Genomic DNA, 26506 nt, shown 5'->3' with positions numbered 1-26506 from the left:
CAACTAAGGCTCCAGTGGGGACTTTGTTCCCTGAGTGTGCCTCTCCACCTATGTTTCTTACTCTCTTACTTGCTACTCTTTGCCCTCAACCTATTCTAAGGGAGTGCTTGTTCTTCTGTTTGTCTGTGTCTGTGTATTCTCTTGTTCCGATTAACCCAGCCACATATTAACTGGCGGCTTAATAGACTGATGTGTGACTTGTGAATGATAATGAAATGTTGATGAATTCTGCTGACAATGTTTTTGTTTTTCGTTTTTTAAAGATTTTTTTTTTTTTAAAGTAGGACTTAAAAGAGCCGCAACTAGTCTTAAAGGAGCCGCGGGTTGAGTATCGCTGCTCTAGTGAATAGCAAATCAAATACATTTCATTTTTGTTTATCGAGTTAAGCAGCAGGTGGCGCAAATTCTCCATTTTGAAAAAAAACATTAAACCATGGCAGAAGAGACGATGAAGCAATTCAAAGAGCACCAGTGGAAGTTTAAACAGTGAAAAACAACGCGTGAAGGTCACATGATGTTTTGGGGCACTGAGGTGAATTCTTTTATTTTCTATCATTTAATCATCTCATCGGCGTAGCAGAAGCTTCAGTGGATATTTGAAGTCACATGCTTTAAAATGAGTGTGAACTGTACCGACTGTAACTGACGGCAAGGTTAATTATTGTGGAAGGATGGACCCCATCCTGCAACAAAAAAAGGTGGCCCCGTGGGAAAGGGAGAAAAGAAAGAAGCGAGGAGGAAGCACCAAAATGTGCTAAAATCACGGATTTATTCAGAACCCCCCGTAAAGTATAGAATGACGAAGCAGAAAAATAATAAAACATATGTAGTAAAATATGATATAACAGTATTTACATTGCATTTGATCTGGGGTTAAACTCTGGATTTTATTTTATTTTGCACTAAAGAGGAAATATTATGCAAATGTTCAGGTTCACACCTATACACACACAACAGAAGAGGGGAACCTCCTACAAGCATAATAGGGCCTCTTTAACTGGTGCTGGAAAGAGTGTTTCTGTATGGTTACATCATGGCACCCTGTGTTCTGTATTTGATGGTGACCACTCATGTGTGCATTTTAGGACATGGTTATGTATATATTAGGGCTGTCAGTCGATTAAAATATTTAATCGCGATTAATCGCATGATTGTCCATAGTTAATCGCGATTAATCCCAAATTAATTTTAGGACATGGTTATGTATATATATATATTATATATAATCATTAAAATATCTAAATTGACTTGAATTGCAGGACAAATAGTGTGTCATTCTTATTAACCTTGTCTTCCTTTCTCTTCGCTCAGTGCAGCATGCCAGAGATCTGGGACATTGAGGATTCCCAAAACGTTGGTAAAGTTCCCCTTTGCACCCACATGTCCAGAAGCTCACGACCCCACTTCACCACAGTCTTCTCTAACGACATCTACAAAGTTCTCAAAGTCTCCAAAGATCTCAGATAACACCGTGAGAAGGACTAGTTCAGCACATGTTGATCTTTCACTAGGTTTTGATCAGTCACTGCCATTGCTGCTTTTTACTCAAAGCCCAGCGGTCCCCCCTCTTTGCGGTGCTCTGATTCACTGAGCGGTTGGAAAATTTCGCCCTGACTTCTCAGTATCTGTGGACTGTTGCCAACCATCTTTACTGCTGCATTGTTTTCATACAGCAATGTTTCCATTACGCCAACATGGTTTCCTAGCTTTTTATTGTTCCCTTGGTTCTGTCATATAGAATCTTCACTTTCGGAAACAGTGTTTTCAAAGACATGCTGTTCATACATCCGTATTATTTCTTAATGTTAGGAATTTATTTTCTTTGACTTTGGCTTAAGTACATTTTGTCTGGCAGGCCCAATCATTGATGTCCGCATACTGTGAAGCAATACCCTTTGCATCTTGACACAATCTGACTTCTATTGTTCTGCAGTGTTGATCTGGGGAAAGATTCTTCTGTATACGCTATTTTTATAATGCATTTGTGTGCAAGTATTTTTACGCAAAAGTTGTTGAAATGTTTCTTTAGAGGCCAGCAGTGTTTAAAGAGTCTTTGGAAAATGATGTTCCCATGTTTGGAAGCATTTAAATACAATCTTTACTGCATATAATTCAGCTTTCAGCAGGCAAGCTTTCATTCCTAATCCAGTTATAAAATGGCAGAAAGAGTTGTGTTTTTTTTAAGGCAAAACAAGTAGACTGCCTCTAACTGTGCCCCGTCAGAACTTTTTTGTAAAATACAACTGTATGACCTTAACAAGGTTGTCTTTCTTTCTTATTGCATTTTTTTGCCAAAGGAAATCTTGTTTTTAAAGCTGTGTATTTGGGTTGCTGTAACGGTTAGTGATCAAAAGCTATCAGTTAGTAGGTTTTGTAAAAGTCACCTCAACCTTTTTATAGCAGTAGATTTCATGTAAATGGTAGCAGTCGTTGGTTCCTTCTTCGTGGCACATTAATGACCATTCAATATTTAATGAAATATGTTTTATTGCTTTCTTCCTGAGATTTACCAATGCCCTCACTTAGGTATCCCTCTCCCAGCTATGGGATAGCCAGCTGACAGCTAGCTGACAGCAAACTGATCAAGATACCCCTCTAACAGACACGATGGGGATTGATCTAACTTTGGGTAAGAAAGCTTTCAGATGTTTTTTATAATATTTGTCTATTTTGTCTGCATTTAAAAAAAAAAAAAAAAAAAAAACTTGCCTTCAGAACCATTGCTTTCACTGGTCTTACATTCCCAAAAGGTGTACAAGTCCTGTGTAAAAGCAAAAGTCAAGGCAGACTTTTGTTGCAATCTCCACCAGTAAATCTTGACGTCATGCAATCAATGATATTTAAGATGCACATTTTATTTTGGATGCTTTGTGTACAAATTACAGCATTTTTGCAAATCCATTACATTGAATGCTAATCCAGTGCAGAGCCAAACACCTCCACCTCACAGAGGGTCAGGTACTGCTTTCTTCTAGGGAGACCTATGTAAACATAGCGGCCGTCCATCCCGTTGGGAACCTTGAACTCAGCTGTTTCACCTGCCGGGATGTTGGTGATTAAAGCAAACCTGTAGAAGAAGCAGAAATCAGTACGTTAACCTCAGGAAGGGTTTACTGAAGTAATAGGCTTTTCATTTTAAGTTCAACATGCACTCAAAGCGTCATTAGGTTTCTACAATTTACTTGGTTAGAATGTTGGTTGCAGATCTTTTAATTAGGGCTTGATAATGAACAATATTTATATTTCAGTAATGTTTAAATAAATGTTTTCAAATCATGTCACAGAATCACAATTGACGACCCTCGATCAGGCCTTTAATTTGGCGACCTTGGTATTTGTCCATTTCTGTGATCAGATCAGAACACATTGCAGGAATCATTCATAAATGAAGGGTATTCCCGCTTCAATCCTATTTTCTTGGCAATGTAAGGAGTTTTAATCCAAAATGTAGCACCAGGTAAACTTGAGAGAAAAACTGAATAATTGTTGCTCAAACGTGCTCCAACAAAATACCAATTTAGTGACTTTTAATATTAGTATTGTAATAGGACAGGCTTTAAGTTACCTGGGATTTTCAGCACCATTGTTTACAAGAGAATCTCCAATGCGGATCTCGGCTCCATCGAGTCGTTCGTGGTATGAATCTCGGTTGGTTATCTTAACGGAAAACACTTTGTGTGTTTTGGGCAGAGCCAGCCTCCACCAGGCGTTCAAATCATTGTCTGTGTGACTGCAGGAACCCTGATAATAGTTGGAGTCCCGATTCCCATCAATGGCCTTAGATGCATCTGCATTCCCATGCACTGATGACTGTGCGGCTTTTCCTTGAATGGCCAGGTTACATTCTGCAACAAAAACAAAACAAAGATTTAGGTTAAATCAATAACATGTATGACTCCTGATGCAGATTGTTTTTTATTATTCTGTTTCACCATGACTCTCAAAAGATGTGATTTAATTTTCCGTCAGGATGAAGGACACAAAAGGGATAACCCCACCATATATAAACAAATAACTACCATATATTATTTGTTATTGGAAAAGAGGAATTAAAGTCATTATAATATATTGAGTCTATAGTATATATATATATATATATATATATATATATATAACTACAACTGCACTAAGTTTAACTAAATGTGTCACTCAGTTTTGGCAAATTAAACTTTAAATAAGACCTGTTTTAGTAATCATAAGTGACATGAGAGGCTGGTACATCCTTTCTCTTGTTCCCATCAATGGGACCACATTTTACAACTTGAACATCATGCTGGATTGAAGAAGACTTGAAACAAACGAGATCATAAACTAATAGTTACACTCTTTCCAGCGGTAATACATCAAGTGAGTTGCAGGAAAATGTTCATAGACTTCTTCACAATCAGACTTTTAGAAAGAATGCAGGTTTAAGGCACTTCTGCATTCAGTTAACTATTCAGCCACTTGGCTGACATGACAGTTCCTTGTTTAGATGGAAATCACACATTATTTATGTAAGATCCCAAACCCTCACCAGTTGGGGCATGGTACCCGTAGACTTCCACCTCACAGAGGGCAAGGACCTTTCCTTCACCCGGTATACGCACAGTCACATAACGTCCCTCCACACGATCAGTGAAAGTCAGAGTGTACAATGCCTCGATTGTAGAAATTGTACCAACCCTAAAAGAAGGCGAACAAAAGTGAGAAAGAAAGAAGAACATGAATGACATGTTATACCCCCAAGGCTTCAACAGTTAGATAAAAGGTAACTGGTAATTTCATCATTGACTTCTATACAATCTGACTCCTTTTTGCAATCAGGGGGGCACCCACTGCGAGATATGAAAGACGATGCAAGTTTAACGCACTTCAGCATTGCCTATATTTTTGATAAGCAATGCAAATAAGTAAAATTACATGGTTGAAACATTTAGGAACAGTTTCTATGAGAATCTACTGGCAGAGGTGGGTAGTACATTTACAATTCAGAGGTACTTGTGCTTAACTTGAGTATGTCCATTTAATTCTACTTTCTCCTCCTATTCCTCTACATTTAAATACGGAAACAATGTCATTTTATTCCAGTACATTCATTAAACAGCTTTAGCTACTTTTAACTAAATGTAGCTCAAAATTAAACTAGGGGACTAACTCTTTAAGTCACAAAACAGTCAATGATATAAATAACATTAAACTTGTAAAATGCATGAATATATCTAGAAATGTCACGTACATTTAATCATTAAGTAAATGTTGCTGATAATACTTTTAATTAAGAAACATTTTGAATGCAGGACTTTCCCTTGTAATGAAATATTTTGAAACTAAGGGTATCTGTACTTTACTCAAGTAAAGCATCTTAATACACCTCTGTCTACTGGTGGTGAGCAATTAACAGGGGAGAGGAGAATACAAACAAAATGCTCAGAGAGTTACACAAAACAAATGAATAAAATGTGTGCAGGAAATGTCTTACACTGGGTTTGCTGCACCATTGTCGTCTAAAGAGTTGCCGATGTGGATCTGTGCCCCCACAAGCCTTTCTGGACAGCAGTCTCCTCTGTTGGAGATGATGACGGAGGTGACGACGTAGGGCTCCAGCAGGTCCACTCTCCACCAGGGGTTGCTTTCTGCATCAGTGTGGCTGCACGATCCAGAAAGGAAGTGATGGTCACGGTTTCCATCAATAGCGCTGATGGCAGATCCAAACACGTGGTTATAACGGTCTGACTGGGTCGCTTTTCCACGCAACGCCACGTTTTCTAGTAAAGAGACAGTTGAATATATAATTATAATGCACACATTGGAAAATGGTTTAAGCTACATTAGTGTTCCAACAGAGAACTGGTCCTGAATATTCAACGTACAACAACTAAAGAAAACAGAACCATTTCAATTACATACAGAGAAATGCTGCACGTTTCTCAGAAAGTAAATGACGACTTGATATTAGAACGGTGATCATTAAAAACTATTCCATTGTGAGCTGGGTTGCGCTTTCTGAATTTGCAGCATGTTGCCTCAGCATGCACGTGTTGCCAACTTGATAAAGATGTTTATCAGTGTTTTAATGTCTATGCAGTGTTTTATTTCCAAACGCTGAACACGTGCTGATGAATTGGATTGAATGTGTTTTCTGTGTCGCTTTGCTGGGATTTCTTACATGGCGATGTGTTCACAGTACATTTAAACAGTATTACCACAATAACAATAACTAGTTATTGGAGCAGCAAAACATATACATCTAATGTGAGCAGTGAGATTACAATATTTTGTGCATTACATAACTGCTGAAAGACTACAATCCACAGCATTTTGGAGATAAAGCTATACAGTAGACCAGTGGCTCCCAACCAGGGGTACGGGGACAAAATAAACCATTTTAAATCAATGTAATTAAGCTTGGTGTCCTTCCCCCAGAACGATCAACGTTTAAGAAGGACAAGCAAGGTCGAGTGTCTCTTTAAAAGCTCTAGTCTTTACAAAAGATGTTGAAACTGCTAGAATAAGTGTAAAGGTCAAGATTAAATGCATTTGTATTAAGGGTGACTTATCAACTAAGGAGCAGTTTGTTTAAATACAACTAGAAAAGGGTTTGAAAAGAAACAATGTAGGCGCATCATCACAGATGAGTGAGGGGGCTCTTATAGAATGGAGAGCAGCTCAAGAGGTAAACGAGACGAAAAAGGTTTGGATCTAGACAATTCAACTTACTTTGTATAAACCTGCTTTTCTTGATAATGGACAGCCATACATTCACTTCCCCGTTATGTTTTATAGTGAAGACGTCATATATAAATGATTCATACTCACGATAAGTGGAGGCAGAGCACGTCTCCATGAGGAGCATGAGAAGGAAAACACTGAGTTTCATCATTCTGGATGAGACCTAGGATAGTCATTAATAGAACATATTTAACATAAAACATGTTGCTTTGTTATTTCTGAAAGGCATCATTTAAGAAATTAAAATCAGATCTAAGTGTATTGAATTTCAACATTAAGAACATGAGCCCGCCCCTTATGTCTTTGAGCAATGGGAATTAAGGTTAAAGTTGTACACATATTTAATACAACTGTTAATACAATTAATCCTGCAATTTGAATATATACTTTATGATGAAGACCTTTCAGGAAGAAGAACGAATAATATTATTTTAAATAATTAACAATGGGGAAGAGCTGTTACGGTGAGTGAAGCAAGCAGGACCCAAATGCAGATAACGCTGAAAATGCCTTTATTGCAAGGATAATCTAGAAAACTTGGACAAAACAGAAAACTCACCGGTGAACTCAGTCACAAACAAAAGACGAACCAGCACTGAACACAGGAAGAGACGAGACTAAATACAGGGAGTGGTAATCACAAGACGAGAAACAGCCCGGCAGGGGAGGAGAAACACAAGGGCCACAGGTGAACACAATCAGACAAACCAGGGAAACTAACGACAGGGAGGAAAAACACAGAGGGACCAGGCAATACACAAGGGAGACAGGGAGAACCGAACAGCAAAATAAACCCAAACCTAGACATACAAAACTAAAAACGTGACATAACATGAGAATCGTGACAAGAGCTTGGTTAAATTCTTGACTTGGATATTCCTTCTCTGAGAATACATGATTTTTCATAACCGGTCTGTAAAATATAAAAACTTCAGGGGTGGAAAATAACTAAGTAGATTTACTCAAGTATAGTACTTAAATTACAAATGTAAGGTTCTTGAACTTTACTAAAGTATTTTTGTGCCACTATATTTCTACTCCACTACAACTCAAAGGGACATGTTGTACTTTTTACTTCACTATAGTTATGTTACAGCCAAGGCCAGATTAACCACAGGGCACGTGCCCAGGGGCCCTTGAGCATGTGAGGGCCCTCAAGTGACCACACACACACAAATATGGCAACTGCACTCGTTCACTTTAGTTGTGGTGAAAACAAAGGAAAATGCATTTTTTCAAACCATGCGTTAGCAAGTTTGTTGAAGTTTGTATATATGTACTCACACTGTATAGTTGTGGGATGGAAGATGATCTCAAGGTGAGTGATAGAAGGCTGGCAGGTTTCCCGGGAATCAGAAGAGTCTTGCCTGAGTTCAAAGAACAATCTGGCAATGAGTGAGTGTGCAGGAGAGGCTTATATACTAGCTGATTGGAGATGAAAAGCAGCAAGGAGCCCAGGTGAGCTGACGGTGTGGGTGTGGCTGTCCAGTCGGATGAGGTGGAGGCGGGGTCAGTGGAAAAGTACTGAGGTGCAGCACGTAAGGCGAGAAGCAGACCGTGATAATAAGATCCGGGATCAGCAACTTCTTCTACTGATGTTGGAAAATGTTTATTTCATCTGGTGCTAGCTTCGTTATTGTCGATAAAATGTATAGACTGCCATTTAGAAACATACAGTAAATACAATTCTGCTTCAAACAATAGGGCTAGGCCAAACTGTCCACACTGTAAAAAGGTTTCGATGGTGAAGTCAATAAAACTCTATTTTCTAATGTAATTTATTTGCCCTAAATTGATTTTTTTTCAATGTGCATTTAAATAAGCAACACTTAAGTAATAATGAGAACATGTTTTAAGAACTGATTAATTTATAAATTAATAGTCACATTTTCTGAACTTTCTTATAAATACGTTTTGGAAAACTTCATAACAATGCTTTTGTCAATGCCACGGTCATGACACGCCCTCAAACGCGAATACCGCGGTGTGAGACATCCTGTTCCTCTTTACAGCGATTCATCGGCAGCTGTACATGTGAGGTAAAATAATCTAACATTAGGTTAGAATCAGTGCTTGAATTGGGCCGGTACTCACCGGTACGCGGTACTTCTGATTTGTACCCATCTGTACGGTGGCCCTGAAGTGCAAGACACCACAGCATTTCACAAAACGCTACAGCATTTCAGAAAACGCCACAGCATTTCACAAAACGCCACAGCATTTCACAAAACGCCACAGCATTTCACAAAACGCCACAGCATTTCACAAAACGCTACAGCATTTCACAAAACGCCACAGCATTTCACAAAACGCCACAGCATTTCACAAAACGCTACAGCTTTTCACAAAATGCCACAGCATTTCACAAAACGCCACAGCATTTCAGAAAACGCCACAGCATTTCACAAAACGCCACAGCATTTCACATTGGACGGAAAGGGTATTCCTTAAAGTTTAGGGAGAACACTTCTTGTTTGTGATTGGACAGAGCCAGCCAGAGAAGCACTGCTGTGATTGGTTGTTTTTTGCTGTCAGTCATTAAATGACGCTTCGTGATTGGCCCAACACATCAGCCGTTAGCTGTTAGCACACACACTCAGAGCTCACAGCTCCTCATATCTGTTCAGAAACTGGACAAAAGTTAAACATATACAAAACACAGACTGTCTATGTCATGGCGAATACAGTCGCTGCTTTATTTATGTCTGTATGACGTTATTGTGAGTGTGGACGGAGCAGCTACAGGTTAGTTTAGCCTGATCGATCCGATAGGATTTACATCGAGATACGCCCCGCCCCCTCTCCAGCGTCTTGTTTGAATGACAGGAGTAAACACAGAATTAATGCTTTATTAATTCATGTTTTTTAAGGGGCTTATCTCCATGTAAATACTATGGTAGACCACCCAATATTCGCATCGCTTTAATCGCTCGGGTTTCACCGCGGCTGTCAGCTGTGTTTGATCCCGTCATTCAAACAAGACGCGCTGGAGAGGGGGCGGGGCCTATCTCCATGTACATCCTATGGGAGATACCAACTACAACACAATGAACATATTTGACCGTGATGTAATTGTAATACTGTGGCGTTTTGTGAAATGCTGCGGCGTTTTCTGAAATGCTGTTGTGTTTTCTGAAATGCTGTGGTGTCTTGCACTTCTAGGCCACCGTACCTCTGGTTCCGTTACTTCTTACTGAGTACCGGCACGGTGCCGGTACAGCGGTAATCAGTAGATGCGCCATGACGGCGGCCGGCGAGGTGCCGGCGGATTTGCCCGCCTCGCCCCCCGGAGCAGCCGTCTTCGTCGCCCCAAACACTGCCATCCCTCGGCAAAAGAGAGCCTGCCCAGGTATATTTAAACAAGTTTCCAACTCGCCTGTAGAGTGGGATAAGGCGCTCATTTTGTAGCTCATGGTCTAAAAACAGAGATTGGCTGGAATTTCCTGTAAAAAAGATGCCATCTTCTGCTATGCATGTAGACATTTCGGTTCAAATACATCTAACTCAGATGCCTAATAGAGTTTAAAAGGGGAGTGATTTGTAAAATATCCATAAAGAAAAAGTAAATCTGTTTACAGTTCTGTTTCATATGGATGTTGAGAGGTGTCCATAGATCTCTTCATGCAGCTAAAATCTCGCCGCCTAAGGCAGCAAATTGTCTAGAGCCGGCTCTGACCCACATACTCTAGAATAGCCACACCCGCTAAGAACTACCCTGCTGAAAAAACCAGCTTAGACCAATTTAGCTGGTCAACCAGCCTGACCAACTAAGTTGACCAGCCTGACTGGTTTAGAGGGGTGTTGGACACTTTAGCTAAACCAGCTAAACCATCCATCCTGGTCAGCTAAAACAAACATATCTGGTATGCTGGGCTGGTCAGCAGCATACATCTATCACCAGTTTATGTTTAATAATAGTATTAAATATACCATGCTGGAAGCTTACCAGGATTCCAGGTGACCAGCATACATTGTTTAAATACTGGTATGATTATTTAAACTAGAGAACATAAGTATATTATACTGTAAAGATTCATTGTGCATTTCTGTGTGTTGAAGCCACTTCTTGAAGCAAACTGAAAAGAAATGTACAGATATAAGTACACTGTAAAAAGAAAACTTGACATTTATGTTAACATTTGGGCTACTCTGGTTGCCAGAACCGTTAAAGTATGGTCAAATACATTACAAATTACAGTTGGTTGGTGTAAGGGAAACTTCTGCAGCAATGGAGAGTTAGGACTCAGAGAGACACGAGGAGAGTTGGAGCTTTGATGTGAAACACAGATCTTTAATACAAGCATCGGCAATTACAATGGCAAAAACAAATAGAGCTAGTGTACACGGTGCAGCTGTATTATCTGGGAAATAGAAGAATCGGATCAGGATTCGGTATTGGCAGACAATATCAAATGAATCGGATCATTATTAGCATCAGCACTTGATCACCTTTGTCTGTGTGTGGTGCAGTGGTAAAGTGCTATATATAAGTGGGGAGTGGACCTAACACCCTCTAGGGGGGTCCTCACCTCCTCTTGGAGGTTCCTCACTTCCTCTAGGGGGGTCCGGGGGCATGCTCCCCCGGGACGATTTTTTTTTTTTTTAAATATTGAAGTTAAAAGCATCAATCTGGTGCACTTTGAGAGCAAAATGAAGAGATATATGGATCTATGTGCTCTTTGCTTGATTCATGCCTTCCCAGTCCCTTATCTCGTAGCCTATAAGAGCATGGCACCAGTTGTTGTAGCCAGTTGTGGTGAAGGCATCTGACTTCTTTGAACCGAAATTATTACATGCTTAGCAGAAGATGGCATCTTTTTTACATGAATATTCCAGCCAATCTCTGTTTTGAAACCATGAGCTGCAAAATGAGCGCCTTACCCCACTGTCCAGCAGAGTCCTGCACGGGTCTGATTTTCAAGACCCGCTCCCGCCCCGCACCCGCGGCGTGCAATACCGAACCCGGCCCGCTACCCGCACATATTGCCAATTAGTTCCGCAACCCGACCCGACCCGTCGGCACAAGATCCGCAACCCGACCCGAACCCGCATAGCCTAGCCTATATATGAGTAGTGAAAACGTGCAATTATTAACACATGCAGTTGCATATTTGTCTCAAAAAGCATGGGATGTTGGTTATTTTCTCAATCTAGGAACCAAAAGCCTCCCAGACTTTGGATTTCGCTCTTGAGGAAGTGTTATTGAAAATGCTGTATTCTCCACTAGAGAGCTTCACCTCAGCCATTTCGAATGTGGCACGCACAGCAGCAGATTGATGCGGTGCAGAGGTTATGATTATGCGCGGTCCCGCGGGGGAGAAGTCTGAGGATTTAAACATTAAACTAAATTATTATTATTTTAATATATTTATTATGCAATACCCGCGACCCGACCCGCATCATCTTTGTTTTACCCAGAACCGAACCCGGAAAAAATACCACCCGTGAATCAGCTTTTTTGCGGGTCACCCGTCGGGTACCTGCGGGTACCCAACCCGATGCAGGACTCTGCTGTACTGGCGAGTTGGGTACTTTTTTTAAATATACCTGGGCAGTCTCTGTTTTGCCGAGGTCCTCTGGCACTTGCGGGCCGCTGAGGGGTGGCGGTGTTTGGGGCAATGAAGACGGCTGCGGCTGCTCCGCCTCCGTGGGCGAGGCGGGCAAAGCCGGCGAGTCGGGCGTTAGTGTCCACGACAGTGGCCGCGGGTAACGTAATGTCCCTGATCTGTTATGAATCTGAACTGTTATTACCTTCAGTAGATGCAGTGTTACTGCTGGCGATTAGGGCCGGTTGTTTTAACCATTTTCTGAGTTCCATCATTGACTGCTGTGTAGCACCTTGCAGATGATGAACGCGCAGCGGCACAGGTTTATTGAAACGCACCTGACATAATAACATTATTTACCGTTTAAATTGACCACATAAATTAAGCAGACAATGTCGTTTAACCACAATTACAATTTATTTTATTTCAACTATATTCTTCTTCTTCTTCTTCTTCTTATTATTATTATTATTATTATTATTATTATTATTATTATTATTATTATTATTATTATTATTATTATTATTATTATTATTATTATTATTATTGTTATTATTATGTCACCCTTATGCACCCCAGTAGAACCGCTCCTGAAACAAGCTGTCCAGTTTCCCTGCAGTTGCACATGAGGAGGATATTGCTCATGATATGATAGCAGCAGCAAGAATACGACCAAATACGAGCAAATGTGTAGCGCACATAATACAGAGGGCAATCACAGCGGCTTCGATTAGGCTTTATGTGTGGGAACATTTCCAGACATCATGACCTGAAAAAACTGAAACGTTGACTTGCATTATGTCAACAAAGTTCACATTGCTGTATTACTGTAGGTTAGTTGAAAGCAATAATATTAAGTTGAACCTAATGTTTTTCATTTAAACTTGATATTATTGCTTTAACCCTAATACAGCTATGTGAGATTTGTTTACATGATACATTTAAATAAAGTCAACATTTCAGTTTTTCAGTGTGCAAATAATTCAATAATTTTTAAAACTAAGCTAAGATGTTATAATAAAGATTTAAAAAAATGATCTTACTTGTTTGTTATGCATCTCTTTACTACAACACATCTATATTATCTCTCCCCAGAAGACAAGGAAAAACTAGCATTTATTTAGTTGTGATTATTCATAATTAATCAGATTATTATTGTGATTGATGCTACATTATTAATTGACAGCACTATTTTAGATATACAGTTCTGAGGGTTGTTTATTCTGTGCTAAAGTACATATAATGATCCCATTTATCACCAGTTATTAATTCCTATAGTTATAGTTAACTTCTGGAACATGACTGTTGTTTCTGAGATGAATTGCATAAAGTAATAATGAGGACAATGTTCGTTTCTTCAGGAGTTGGCTCTATCGTGTGTCTCATCAAGAGCAATGACGCACAGTTCAGTTCTGCCTCTGCTGCTCCTGCTGGGCACGTGTTCGGCTTACACCTACCGTAAGTAGGATCTGGCTTTATCTATGGTGTCTTTGTTATAAAACACTGAAGTGGTTAACATGTGGTTTGCAATTTGTGACACCACTTGGATGTTAAGGCAGAATGATGTGTGTGCAAAGTTTGTTTGTTGAAAAGCTGTATCAGACAACAATTGACCAATCAAAACTTGTGTGTGTTGTGGATTTTTTCACGACATAGTGTCAATAAAATATCCAGTGCTGTTGAATGGGATGCTATTTATGTGTTAATTAGTGACTGATTGCAAAAAACGTTACCCAATGAACTACAAAACGAGTTGATATGTCGATGTTCTGTTCACAACTTGTGTTGGCTGCCCTCAAGCGGCCAATGTTTTTTTTCATGTTCATTGATTACATTTTTTGTTCCATCCACCAAATATTTATTTATTTAAAATGTCTCATTCACAGAAAATGTGGCCTTACGTGGAAAAGCAAGCCAATCAGGGCGTAATCCAGACTATTATGGAGACACAAACAAAGCTATTGATGGAAGCCTGATTCTAACTATCTTGCTGGTTCATGCTACTGGTTGGCAGACCAACCCCTGGTGGAGAGTGGACCTGCTGGAGTCCTACATCGTCACCTCCATCATCATCACCAACAGAGCAGGCTGCTGTGCAGAAAGGATCAACGGGGCAGAGGTTCACATCGGCAACTCTTTAAAAGACAATGGCGCAGCACACCCAGTGTGAGTGGCTGCAATAATTTCTTGATTACAAGGTTAACCCCAGGAAATAATTTAGCAGCATCCAGATCGTGATTAATTCGCTGTCGAAAAGAATGTCTCTAGAAAGTGTTCGAATAATGTATAATGTATGACTAAAATGTATACCTTTTTAATACTGCAGTTATTTCAACTTTATGTATTTCCTCCTTTTCCTTTCTTTTAGGGTTGGTGTGATTTCTCATATCCCAGCAGGCAGGTCTTTAAAAATGACTTTTACCAAACTTGTAGAGGGACGATACGTGACGGTTGCTCTACCTGGTTCAAGAAGAGTCCTTATACTCGGTGAGGTGGAAGTCTATGGGTACCGTGCTCCAACTGGTGAGAATTGAAAACAAAGCCACTCAACACTTTATTTTCGGGGTGTTAAATCCTCATCTATACATCTATCTATCCTCATGTTTTTATACAGCTGCAATCACACCAGAGTAACATCTCCATTAACTTGAATGAACAACACAGGCTAAATGGAGAGCATCATGAAAACTATTTATCAATGCTGATGTTTGCAAATGTGTTCTGTTTGCAGGAGAGAACCTGGCACTCCAAGGAAAAGCCTCACAGTCATCACCGCATTCTTTTCAAGGCATTGCTTACAATGCCATTGATGGAAATCGTTTAAGTGCCTGCGGCCAGGGTTCTTGTACCCACACAAAAGCCGACTTTAACCCCTGGTGGCGTCTGGACCTCGGCAAAACCCACAAAATAAATTCTGTTAACATAACCAACACACTAGATAATGTGCCACAACGACTTAACCTCTTAAGCCCTGAGCCTGTTTTTCAGGTTTCAGGCTCGAAAATGCCACTCACACAACAAAGACTATATCTTCACTTCTAAAAGGGGTAAATTAATAATAATTTCTCTCAAAGCAAGGTTACATCTGTGAGTTGGATGTAGAAGTGTCAGAATCAATATAGATGTTTTTATTTTAAAGTAAATTCAGATGGAACATAGTAAAAACATGTAAATTCTAATGTCCGCCTAAAAAAAACCCCATTACTTATAGTGAAAACCACCCTTGAATGATGGGTTAGTAGACTAAAAGCTTTAGGAATCCAAACTATAACATATAATAAGTACCCTGTATCAAGATTGATGCAAAACAAGTGAAATTTGACCTTTTTAGAGAGGTTTAGAAAAATAAAGTCCAGGCGGACTCACCTCTGGGTAATTTGGGAACCATCAGTTCCATTTGAACTTTTTCACTGTAAAAATCATTTTATTACTTTGAATTATCACTATAGGTATTCATTCCATCCAAATACAACAGTTGTGAAAAAAATAAAATATAAAAACATACTGTTATCCTCTTAGGCCCCACGGACCCGAAATCGCGTAATTTGCAGGAAACAACGTCTAAGGAACCTTAATATTTAATAAACTATGAATATTTTATATCCATATAACGGGAAAAAACTCATTTAACTGATCTTTTTCATTTATTTTTAAAAAAAAACACAATGCTAACAGTGAGCCTCTGAATTAGCCCCGAGCGAAAAATGCTAACCTATTACTGCACCGAAAATCACTCCTAGCTCCCTTATTACTTATCCTAGCTGCACATCCAACACATTGTTTATGATCGTAAAGACACAGAATCTAACGGTGCCCACCTCAACACTGAAAGATACAAACTCGCGACGTTATCAACAAAAACGTACATCAAAACAAGTGGCGCTAATGCGCTAGGCTAACATGGCTCACCTTCCTCTTTGTCTGGTCTAAACTGGTCTTCAATGGCATTAAAACGATAAAAACGATGATGTAGTTAATCCATAGGTTAATATCCAATGTGGCTGTGTCCCCTTTGAAATGTTCTGATAATCTATAAGCAATAAAACTGCAATTCCGTTATCTGCTGTCCGCTCTGTGCTCCGTGCGCTCTGGGTGCTGCTTCCTTATGTAGTAAACAATAAGTAAAGTCTGCTGCGTAATGTACTTAAGCTGGCTGGCATTCTTTATACTTTACGCAGGACCATATCTCTGGAACCCATTGGTCGATTTGGGTGATTTACACCTTTTTCTTAACCATTACATCCAATAGAATCGATGGGCAGTTCCCAAATCCACGTAAACATTACCATTGCGGACGTAATAGAGAAGCAAACGAAACATATCTGAAAGTACAAGCCTGGACGGCAAAACTTTATACCCAGTATATTGCCATAAATATGATGATGGATTATCAGTAAACATTTCTACGTGACACAGAGACATTGGATTAACCTTGAGCGGCGTAATTATTGTAATATTTTTTAAACCAGATGTTGTTTACTTTCTCTTTTCTGGCTGATAGCTCCAGGAATTCGGGGTCCTACAGTGATGACATTACATGTGTGGAATATGTGGAGTCTCAGCTTTAATCGAATATCTTGTTTGTGCAGTTACGATAAGTAATAAGGGCATTTCTACCGTGAGTGCTGTGCAAAAGTCCGTTAGCATTAGTTAGCATTTTTTTGCTCCATGCTAATTCAAAGGCTTGGTATTACTCTTGTGTTTCTTTTAGCTAAAAATGGTTCACATTGTCAGTTAGCTGAGTTTCTTACCGTTAAAAGGGTATGGAACATTAATAGTTTCATAAATGTTAAGAAGCCCTGAGACATAGTCTCCTAAAAAAACGGTGGGAGGGGTCCACTGGGGGGACCTTCGGGTTTAAGAGGTTAAGAGATCCTCACATGCTATCTCTTTTAAAAAAAGAAGTGTCCAGTCAACAACAAAATATCAGTGATCGTATAGTGATAGTATATTTTTCATAAGCGATGTGAAACATTAAACTTAAAAAACTCTGTGAGGGCCTCAGATATTCTACAAAATAATATTTTAAAACATTTTAGTTATATTTTTCATTAGTTTTACCAAAATAACTTGATTTAATTGTATTTAAAATAACATTTCCAAACAAATAAATCCTTCGAATCTGCTTATTCAGTTTCTGTTGGAATGTGAAGGGTTAAATGAAAGAAGCCCCTCTCTGCGAGTCTGTGAAGACAGGAGCTGTTGGACGTCCAGCTATGAATTCACAGAGAGCCCGCTATAGTAACTAAAACGAGAGAGTAATGTCAAATGACGTTACAATTGACCAATCATATCTTCCCTCTAAATGGGTGGGTGTTATTATCGCGGACTTTATGACAAGTTCCGCCCGCTGTGCAACTTTTCTTGTTTCCATAGGAACAAAAACTTCCTGTCAACAGCGTTAACTCGCCTTCAAAATAAAATCATGCCAAATTACACTTAAGACATACAACTGCAACGAAAGTAACAAACACAATGCAATATCCTTTTCAATTTCAAAGAACAGAAATAGGGTTATTTACAGGTGTTGTTTTGTGTGGTAGAGGGTCGCTTTCATTTATGCGTTTTGCACCCCGGGCCGTGGTTTTGATATTCCGCTGAAGTATACGCTGCTGTGACATAATAACTCGAGGGAAGGGGTGGGGGTCAGAGGGCCTAGGTATAAAAGTCACGGCTCGCCACTGCAAATAGCCAATGACACAAAAAACATGTTGCTGTGACTGTGAGCATTAAACAATTAACATTAAACTAAACAAACACAACAGTACGTGATTGTCCTTATAAAATAAAAACATACATTTTGGCCACTGACATAATACAGGCACCTTACCCTCAAGAGATCCTCACGTGCTATGAGAATCTCCCACAATCCATTGCCGTAACAAAGCTAATGCAGGCATACGTTTGTGACACATTTGATGACCCGTCCAGGGTGACTTTCTTCCCCAGGAATTAGTGTCTGAAAGCTGGCTAACATTACTTTAAATACAGTGTGCACATGGCTTTATTACCCATGAAATAGTGTGTGAAAGCTGGGTGAGTTTGATGTGAATTTAAGGAAGATATGGCCATTTCATCCACACCTCACGACTCCCATTAAAAGTGATTGAAATGTACAGGAATCTGTCCATTTCAATCACATTTGATGACCCGTCCAGGGTGACTTTCTTCCCCAGGAATTAGTGTCTGAAAGCTGGCTAACATTACTTTAAATACAGTGTGCACATGGCTTTATTACCCATGAAATAGTGTGTGAAAGCTGGGTGAGTTTGATGTGAATTTAAGGAAGATATGGCCATTTCATCCACACCTCACGACTCCCATTAAAAGTGATTGAAATGTACAGGAATCTGTCCATTTCAATCACATTTGATGACCCGTCCAGGGTGACTTTCTTCCCCAGGAATTAGTGTCTGAAAGCTGGCTAACATTACTTTAAATACAGTGTGCACATGGCTTTATTACCCATGAAATAGTGTGTGAAAGCTGGGTGAGTTTGATGTGAATTTAAGGAAGATATGGCCATTTCATCCACACCTCACGACTCCCATTAAAAGTGATTGAAATGTACAGGAATCTGTCCATTTCAATCACATTTGATGACCCGTCCAGGGTGACTTTCTTCCCCAGGAATTAGTGTCTGAAAGCTGGCTAACATTACTTTAAATACAGTGTGCACATGGCTTTATTACCCATGAAATAGTGTGTGAAAGCTGGGTGAGTTTGATGTGAATTTAAGGAAGATATGGCCATTTCATCCACACCTCACGACTCCCATTAAAAGTGATTGAAATGTACAGGAATCTGTCCATTTCAATCACATTTGATGACCCGTTGTTACGTGCCGTAGTGTGTGTGTGGTGGTGTGTGTGTGTGTTTTCCTCTCTCCCTCTGATTGTCCCCAGGTGCAGCCTCTCCCCAGGTGATCCTAATCGACAATCAGGACTTCCATATAGGACCGGAGGAGGGCGGCAGTGAGGCCCCTTCTTCCTCTCCTTCTCGTCTGACTGCATGTGTGCAGCGTGTCTCTGTGTGAGACCCAGCCTAGTGGTGTGCTGTCTATTGTAAACTTGTGTTGTAATTTGGCTGGTGAGCCGCCTTACTTATGTTATTATTAAAACCTCACTTAAACTCCTTCAGCATTGAGTTTCCTCTCCTTTTTCTCTTGTCCAGCTATCTTATGTGTCGCTACTTCCCTTGGTACCCCTATATCTACCAGGGAACGTAACATGGGGGCTCGTCCAATCTTTGAGACAAAGAGTGAGTATTTGGTTGTTGGTTAGTGTTGATATTGTGTGTGGTGGTGAGCAGTAGTGTATATAGGTGTAAGAGTGGCTGTGAAGTGTCTTCCTGTTGAACAGCTTCCTCAGTTTAGACAGGGGAGTGTCTAGCTGGACTGAATCAGTCCTTCCTTCAGGCACTCATTTTTTATTTTGCCTTTTTTATTTTCGGGGTAATCCTGGGTGGGGATTCATTCCCTGTTGGGGGCAGGCGATTCAGGGTTTTGGCCGCTGATGTTTGCCTTTAAAGTCGCCTCGAGCCCGGCACGCTCCAGAAGATAGTTAGGTAAAGGTTGGTGGGCAGGATCTGGGGAAGTTTGTAAATAAATAAATAATAATATTTGTAAGTAGCCGTTACTATGGGGTCTAAATTAGATGCCAGGGTAAAAGTGCGTATGGCTCGTCTCCAGTGTGAGAGGGAGGAGCGTGAGTGTGAGCGAGAGTTTCAGCTCAGGCAGGAGCTGGAGATCAGGAAGTTGGAGGCAGACACTGCTGTCCGGATGCGTCAGCTAGAGCTCCAAGCAGCTGTGGTGGGTGATTCTGCCGTTACACCTTCAGGTTCTGCTGCTGCTTTTGATGCTGGTAGCAACATTCAGCTAGTCCCTGTCTTTCTGGAGTCGGAAGTGGAGATGTTCTTTAGTGCATTTGAGCGCATTGCTGCTGCTCTGCTCTGGCCAGAAGACGTGTGGGCCATACTCGTACAGTGCAAGCTAGTCGGCAAGGCTCAAGCGGCTTGCTCTTCTCTTTCTGTCGAGGATAGTTTGGAGTATGACAAGGTGAAAGGTGCTATTCTCAGGGCATATGAGCTTGTGCCTGAGGCCTACAGGCAGGGTTTTCGCGGCATGAAGAAAGCTGCTGGCCAAACATACGTGGACTTCGCGAGGGAGAAGAAAGTCCTCTTTGACAGGTGGTGTAGAGCATGTAAAGCGGATGACATCGCTTCAGTATGTGAGCTGATGCTGGTAGAGGAGTTCAAAAACTGTGTACCGGAGCGTACGGTAGTCTACCTCAATGAGCAGAGAGTGACTACCCTTCAGCAGGCTGCCACTCTGGCAGACGAGAGTGCGCTGATACACAGGAGCGTTTTGTTTCAGCGGGACACTTATCGGAGAGCTCCTGATAATGATGTTCCCTGTGCCAGTGTTCCATGGTTAGGTCCCAGGATAGACAGAGCTTGTTTTTTTGTCTTGACCCAGGTCATATGATAGCAGACTGTGCAGCTTGGAAGCGAAAGCAGGCCACCACTATGGCGGATGAGGAAGGGCTTGAGCTTTTGGCTCAGAGCGATTCTCCTCATCGTTTTGGTTTCCGGAAAGCTCGTAACAGGCGTGCCACACAGGCTCATTCTGCTTCTCTTCCAGGACCCAAGAAAAAGAAATTGTGTTTCTTTTGTCTTGATCCTGGTCATCTAGAGGCAGAGTGTGTAGCTCGGAAGGAGCAGGTGGCAACTGCTCTGGAAAAGCCAAAAGACCGGCACCCGGTTGCGATGCGACAGAGTGGTGTGGTGCAGTTAAGTTCTGCATCCGTCTGTGACAGTGCTGTGGGTGTTTCCGTCTCTGAAGCGGTGGGTGTGGACCTAGCTCAGAGCGATGTGGATCTGTGTTCAGTGAGTGGTGTGTGTGTTCCATGTATTCCATGTGTTGCTCCGGTGTTGGCTGCTGGTGAGCAGTATAAGGTGTGTTTTATGGGGGGAAGTGTTACGTGCCGTAGTGTGTGTGTGGTGGTGTGTGTGTGTGTTTTCCTCTCTCCCTCTGATTGTCCCCAGGTGCAGCCTCTCCCCAGGTGATCCTAATCGACAATCAGGACTTCCATATAGGACCGGAGGAGGGCGGCAGTGAGGCCCCTTCTTCCTCTCCTTCTCGTCTGGCTGCATGTGTGCAGCGTGTCTCTGTGTGAGACCCAGCCTAGTGGTGTGCTGTCTATTGTAAACTTGTGTTGTAATTTGGCTGGTGAGCCGCCTTACTTATGTTATTATTAAAACCTCACTTAAACTCCTTCAGCATTGAGTTTCCTCTCCTTTTTCTCTTGTCCAGCTATCTTATGTGTCGCTACTTCCCTTGGTACCCCTATATCTACCAGGGAACGTAACACCCGTCCAGGGTGACTTTCTTCCCCAGGAATTAGTGTCTGAAAGCTGGCTAACATTACTTTAAATACAGTGTGCACATGGCTTTATTACCCATGAAATAGTGTGTGAAAGCTGGGTGAGTTTGATGTGAATTTAAGGAAGATATGGCCATTTCATCCACACCTCACGACTCCCATTAAAAGTGATTGAAATGTACAGGAATCTGTCCATTTGACCATCCATCTGTCCATCTGACCCCTGCAGAACCCACAGCTGCTGGGTATCGACAAGGCGGTTTGGCAGTCCGCCTTTCAGCACCCAAACTCGGCCCTGAGACAGCCAGCCAGCCCCCCTCAGCTACAAGGAGCCAATAGCCCTCCAAACTCTTTGCTTACGGCCATACCACTCTGAGCACGCCCGATCTCGTCCGATCTCGGAGCTAAGCAGAGTCGGGCCGGGTCAGTACTTGGATGGGAGACCGCCTGGGAATACCCGGTGCTGTAAGCTTTTGGTTGTTAAATACAGGCACATCCGTGGTGATAAGACAATATTTATAACCGAAAATAGCATGCTACACGTGGGTAGATTAGTTGCAAAGGTCGGGTGGTCTGTTTTAAGTCAGTTTCAAATTAAAATGGGTCATTCAGAAAGTGATATTTCTGAATAAATAGCACTTTCTGAACACATGTCAAACAGACATTCCTATTAAAAGTTATCAATTAGTAGCACGATCGGACACGAGCACTCTGTTTATTTCACACTGCAAGGAGACCGAGCTTGAAAAGCACCTCTCTGTGTCCGCTCCAAGACCCCCAAAACACGGACTAAGGAGCTCCAGGATCCCTCCCTGCCTTGAGAAAACAGGCTAGTTCACACTTACATTACGTACACCGACAAAGCCACCTCTTCGGGGCCGCTCCAAGACCCCCAAAACACGGACGCAGCAGCCCCAGCATCTCTCCCTGACATGAGCAAACAGGTTATTTCAGACTTCCATGACATACCCCGGGGAAAAGCACCTCTCTGTGGCCGCTCCAAGACCCCCAAAACACGGACTAAGGAGCTCCAGGATCTCTCCCTGACATGCGTACTTCCAGAACCTCGCACACCTTGGGTCCCCGGGCCCCCGAACTTAAGCACTCCCCCACGGACTAAACCAAGATGATCACACCCTCAAGAATCTCGTGCCCCTGGGAATCTTAAAGGGGGGTCTACTTTGCGGTGCTTTGCCGTCCGCCCATCGGCACCCATAGTCGGCCTTCTTCACAGCAGCAGCACCCAACCTCCATGGAGGATTTTGCTCGTGCCCCTGGCTACACTTAAAGGGGGTCTACTTTGCGGTGCTTTGCCGTCCGCCCATCGGCACCCATAGTCGGCCTTCTTCACAGCAGCAGCACCCAACCTCCATGGAGGATTTTGCTCGTGCCCCTGGCTACACTTAAAGGGGGTCTACTTTGCGGTGCTTTGCCGTCCGCCCATCGGCACCCATAGTCGGCCTTCTTCACAGCAGCAGCACCCAACCTCCATGGAGGATTTTGCTCGTGCCCCTGGCTACACTTAAAGGGGGTCTACTTTGCGGTGCTTTGCCGTCCGCCCATCGGCACCCATAGTCGGCCTTCTTCACAGCAGCAGCACCCAACCTCCATGGAGGATTTTGCTCGTGCCCCTGGCTACACTTAAAGGGGGTCTACTTTGCGGTGCTTTGCCGTCCGCCCATCGGCACCCATAGTCGGCCTTCTTCACAGCAGCAGCACCCAACCTCCATGGAGGATGTTTCTCGTGCCCCTGGCTACACTTAAAGGGGGTCTACTTTGCGGTGCTTTGCCGTCCGCCCATCGGCACCCATAGTCGGCCTTCTTCACAGCAGCAGCACCCAACCTCCATGGAGGATTTTGCTCGTGCCCCTGGCTACACTTAAAGGGGGTCTACTTTGCGGTGCTTTGCCGTCCGCCCATCGGCACCCATAGTCGGCCTTCTTCACAGCAGCAGCACCCAACCTCCATGGAGGATTTTGCTCGTGCCCCTGGCTACACTTAAAGGGGGTCTACTTTGCGGTGCTTTGCCGTCCGCCCATCGGCACCCATAGTCGGCCTTCTTCACAGCAGCAGCACCCAACCTCCATGGAGGATTTTGCTCGTGCCCCTGGCTACACTTAAAGGGGGTCTACTTTGCGGTGCTTTGCCGTCCGCCCATCGGCACCCATAGTCGGCCTTCTTCACAGCAGCAGCACCCAACCTCCATGGAGGATTTTGCTCGTGCCCCTGGCTACACTTAAAGGGGGTCTACTTTGCGGTGCTTTGCCGTCCGCCCATCGGCACCCATAGTCGGCCTTCTTCACAGCAGCAGCACCCAACCTCCATGGAGGATTTTGCTCGTGCCCCTGGCTACACTTAAAGGGGGTCTACTTTGCGGTGCTTTGCCGTCCGCCCATCGGCACCCATAGTCGGCCTTCTTCACAGCAGCAGCACCCAACCTCCATGGAGGATTTTGTCGTGCCCCTGGCTACACTTAAAGGGGGTCTACTTTGCGGTGCTTTGCCGTCCGCCCATCGGCACCCATAGTCGGCCTTCTTCACAGCAGCAGCACCCAACCTCCATGGAGGATTTTGCCCGTGCCCCTGGCTACACTTAAAGGGGGTCTACTTTGCGGTGCTTTACCGTCCGCCCATCGGCACCCATAGTCGGCCTTATTCACAGCAGCAACACCCAACCTCCAGTGGAGGATGTTATCATGCCCCTGGCAACACTGGTAAACACTGGTAACATATGTCTAGCCGCTGACAGGAACTTGACATCGGAACTTGACATCGCATTTCCATTGAGCGGACTCCCGTACATGGGAAGGGCAAGTCCCACGGTACCTCCGTTCATAAGGCTGACATTTGCCTTACATACCCTAGGGACCAGAGGGTACAATGGTTGGACATTTACTACCGGCCGCGGTATGCCTAGTGTACAGGGTCCATATAACCGACTTAATGCATAGCGGGAAGTCGGTTATATAGACATCAACAGAATAAGTGTTTAACGGTGATTTAAACTAGTTTATGCGGGGAAAAGAGTGCTCAAAATCGGATTCAACAGGCCATCCACACCGACTCCCATTAAAAGTGATTGAAATGTACAGGAATCTGTCCATTTCAATCACATTTGATGACCCGTCCAGGGTGACTTTCTTCCCCAGGAATTAGTGTCTGAAAGCTGGCTAACATTACTTTAAATACAGTGTGCACATGGCTTTATTACCCATGAAATAGTGTGTGAAAGCTGGGTGAGTTTGATGTGAATTTAAGGAAGATATGGCCATTTCATCCACACCTCACGACTCCCATTAAAAGTGATTGAAATGTACAGGAATCTGTCCATTTCAATCACATTTGATGACCCGTCCAGGGTGACTTTCTTCCCCAGGAATTAGTGTCTGAAAGCTGGCTAACATTACTTTAAATACAGTGTGCACATGGCTTTATTACCCATGAAATTGTGTGTGAAAGCTGGGTGAGTTTGATGTGAATTTAAGGAAGATATGGCCATTTCATCCACACCTCACGACTCCCATTAAAAGTGATTGAAATGTACAGGAATCTGTCCATTTCAATCACATTTGATGACCCGTCCAGGGTGACTTTCTTCCCCAGGAATTAGTGTCTGAAAGCTGGCTAACATTACTTTAAATACAGTGTGCACATGGCTTTATTACCCATGAAATAGTGTGTGAAAGCTGGGTGAGTTTGATGTGAATTTAAGGAAGATATGGCCATTTCATCCACACCTCACGACTCCCATTAAAAGTGATTGAAATGTACAGGAATCTGTCCATTTCAATCACATTTGATGACCCGTCCAGGGTGACTTTCTTCCCCAGGAATTAGTGTCTGAAAGCTGGCTAACATTACTTTAAATACAGTGTGCACATGGCTTTATTACCCATGAAATAGTGTGTGAAAGCTGGGTGAGTTTGATGTGAATTTAGGGAGGGAGAGCAGCAGCAGCAGCAGCAGCCGCCGCAGCAGCAGGCTGTGACCCTGGCGGAAATACATTGATTGTTTTAGCCAGGAATAAGTGTTTAGAAGGCGGGTAAAGTGTTCCTGCAGCTCCTCCATGACGGTAATAATGATTAGATATAATTGCCAGGGCAGAAAGCTCTTTTTAAAAGTGAAAAAACGATTTGAAACCGTTTGAAATGACTGGCGGGTGCTGATGGAAAGCAGGCGGAAATACATTGATTGTTTACCCAGGAAAAGGTGTTTAAAAGGCGGGTAAAGTGTCCCTGCAGCTCCTCCATGACGGTAATAATGATTAGAAATCATTTACAGGGCAGAAAGCTGTTTTTAAAAGTGAAAAAACGATTTGAAACCGTTTGAAATGACTGGCGGGTGCTGATGGAAAGCAGGCGGAAATAAATGGATTGTTTTACCCAGGAGAAGGTGTTTACAAGGCGGGTAAAGTGTTCCTGCAGCCCCTAAGTGCCTGATTGTTTCAGAGACCCATAGCCGTGACACAGTGAACCATTTACATCCAAAAGTATCCATTTAAAAGTCATTTGTGTAGGGGGAAAAGGGTGCAGAGAGAAGCCTGAAAATGCCTCTCCAGCACCACAGAGAGCTCGCAGGTGCTGGAGAGGGGGAGACAGGCTCACAGGCAGGCCCGGGGACCCCTGCAGAACCCACAGCTGCTGGGTATCGACAAGGCGGTTTGGCAGTCCGCCTTTCAGCACCCAAACTCGGCCCTGAGACAGCCAGCCAGCCCCCCTCAGCTACAAGGAGCCAATAGCCCTCCAAACTCTTTGCTTACGGCCATACCACTCTGAGCCACTAGGAGTGATCTGTATGACTGGAGAAGGAAGAGCTCCACATTTGTTTGGAGGCAAGCTCGGAAAAAAACACTATTTTCTGGACGATT

General features: G+C 42.6%; 2 protein-coding genes and 1 non-coding gene across 4 annotated transcripts; 2 read left to right on the top strand and 1 right to left on the bottom strand.

Annotated features, from left to right (window-relative positions):
- Positions 1-2834: 2834 nt before the first annotated feature.
- On the bottom strand, positions 2835-8088 carry LOC117460796 (fucolectin-2-like). Of its 2 annotated transcripts, none has more exons than XM_034102374.2 (6): positions 7996-8088; positions 6799-6874; positions 5462-5747; positions 4517-4665; positions 3566-3845; positions 2835-3067 (listed from the first exon to the last, which is right to left on the bottom strand). In XM_034102374.2, exons 2-6 carry the CDS (start codon positions 6860-6862, stop codon positions 2914-2916), a joined length of 933 nt encoding a protein of 310 aa, XP_033958265.1. In that variant the 5' UTR covers positions 6863-6874; positions 7996-8088; the 3' UTR covers positions 2835-2913. The 2 variants fall into 2 exon arrangements, with proteins under 2 accessions (XP_033958265.1, XP_033958264.1); XM_034102373.2 differs by lacking the exon at positions 7996-8088 and adding an exon at positions 7271-7328.
- A 5542-nt stretch (positions 8089-13630) lies between these two features.
- On the top strand, positions 13631-14791 carry LOC139435359 (fucolectin-like). The gene is made up of 3 exons (XM_071205984.1): positions 13631-13715; positions 14144-14423; positions 14626-14791. Exons 1-3 carry the CDS (start codon positions 13652-13654, stop codon positions 14789-14791), a joined length of 510 nt encoding a protein of 169 aa, XP_071062085.1. The 5' UTR covers positions 13631-13651.
- A 7203-nt stretch (positions 14792-21994) lies between these two features.
- Positions 21995-22112, top strand: LOC117461618 (5S ribosomal RNA). The gene has a single exon (XR_004553733.2). It is a non-coding gene; the product is annotated as a 5S ribosomal RNA (ribosomal RNA).
- Positions 22113-26506: the final 4394 nt, after the last annotated feature.

This window comes from Pseudochaenichthys georgianus, chromosome 16 (genome assembly GCF_902827115.2).
Source record: "Pseudochaenichthys georgianus chromosome 16, fPseGeo1.2, whole genome shotgun sequence".
Taxonomy (NCBI): Eukaryota; Metazoa; Chordata; class Actinopteri; order Perciformes; family Channichthyidae; genus Pseudochaenichthys; species Pseudochaenichthys georgianus.
The sequence above is the reverse complement of the archived record's forward strand: the minus strand, read 5'-3'. Positions and strand labels throughout refer to the sequence as shown.

Excerpts from the sequence above, each read along its gene's own strand:
- LOC117460796 (XM_034102374.2), bottom strand. The coding sequence starts at position 6,862 with ATGATGAAACTCAGTGTTTTCCTTCTCATGCTCCTCATGGAGACGTGC. Across the intron at positions 4,666-5,461 it reads AATGGTGCAGCAAACCCAGT|GGTTGGTACAATTTCTACAA; the intron begins GTAAGACATTTC and ends GCCTTCTTTTAG. Across the intron at positions 3,068-3,565 it reads AATGGTGCTGAAAATCCCAG|GTTTGCTTTAATCACCAACA; the intron begins GTAACTTAAAGC and ends CTTCTTCTACAG.
- LOC139435359 (XM_071205984.1), top strand. The coding sequence starts at position 13,652 with ATGACGCACAGTTCAGTTCTGCCTCTGCTGCTCCTGCTGGGCACGTGT. Across the intron at positions 13,716-14,143 it reads GTGTTCGGCTTACACCTACC|AAAATGTGGCCTTACGTGGA; the intron begins GTAAGTAGGATC and ends TCTCATTCACAG. Across the intron at positions 14,424-14,625 it reads AATGGCGCAGCACACCCAGT|GGTTGGTGTGATTTCTCATA; the intron begins GTGAGTGGCTGC and ends CCTTTCTTTTAG.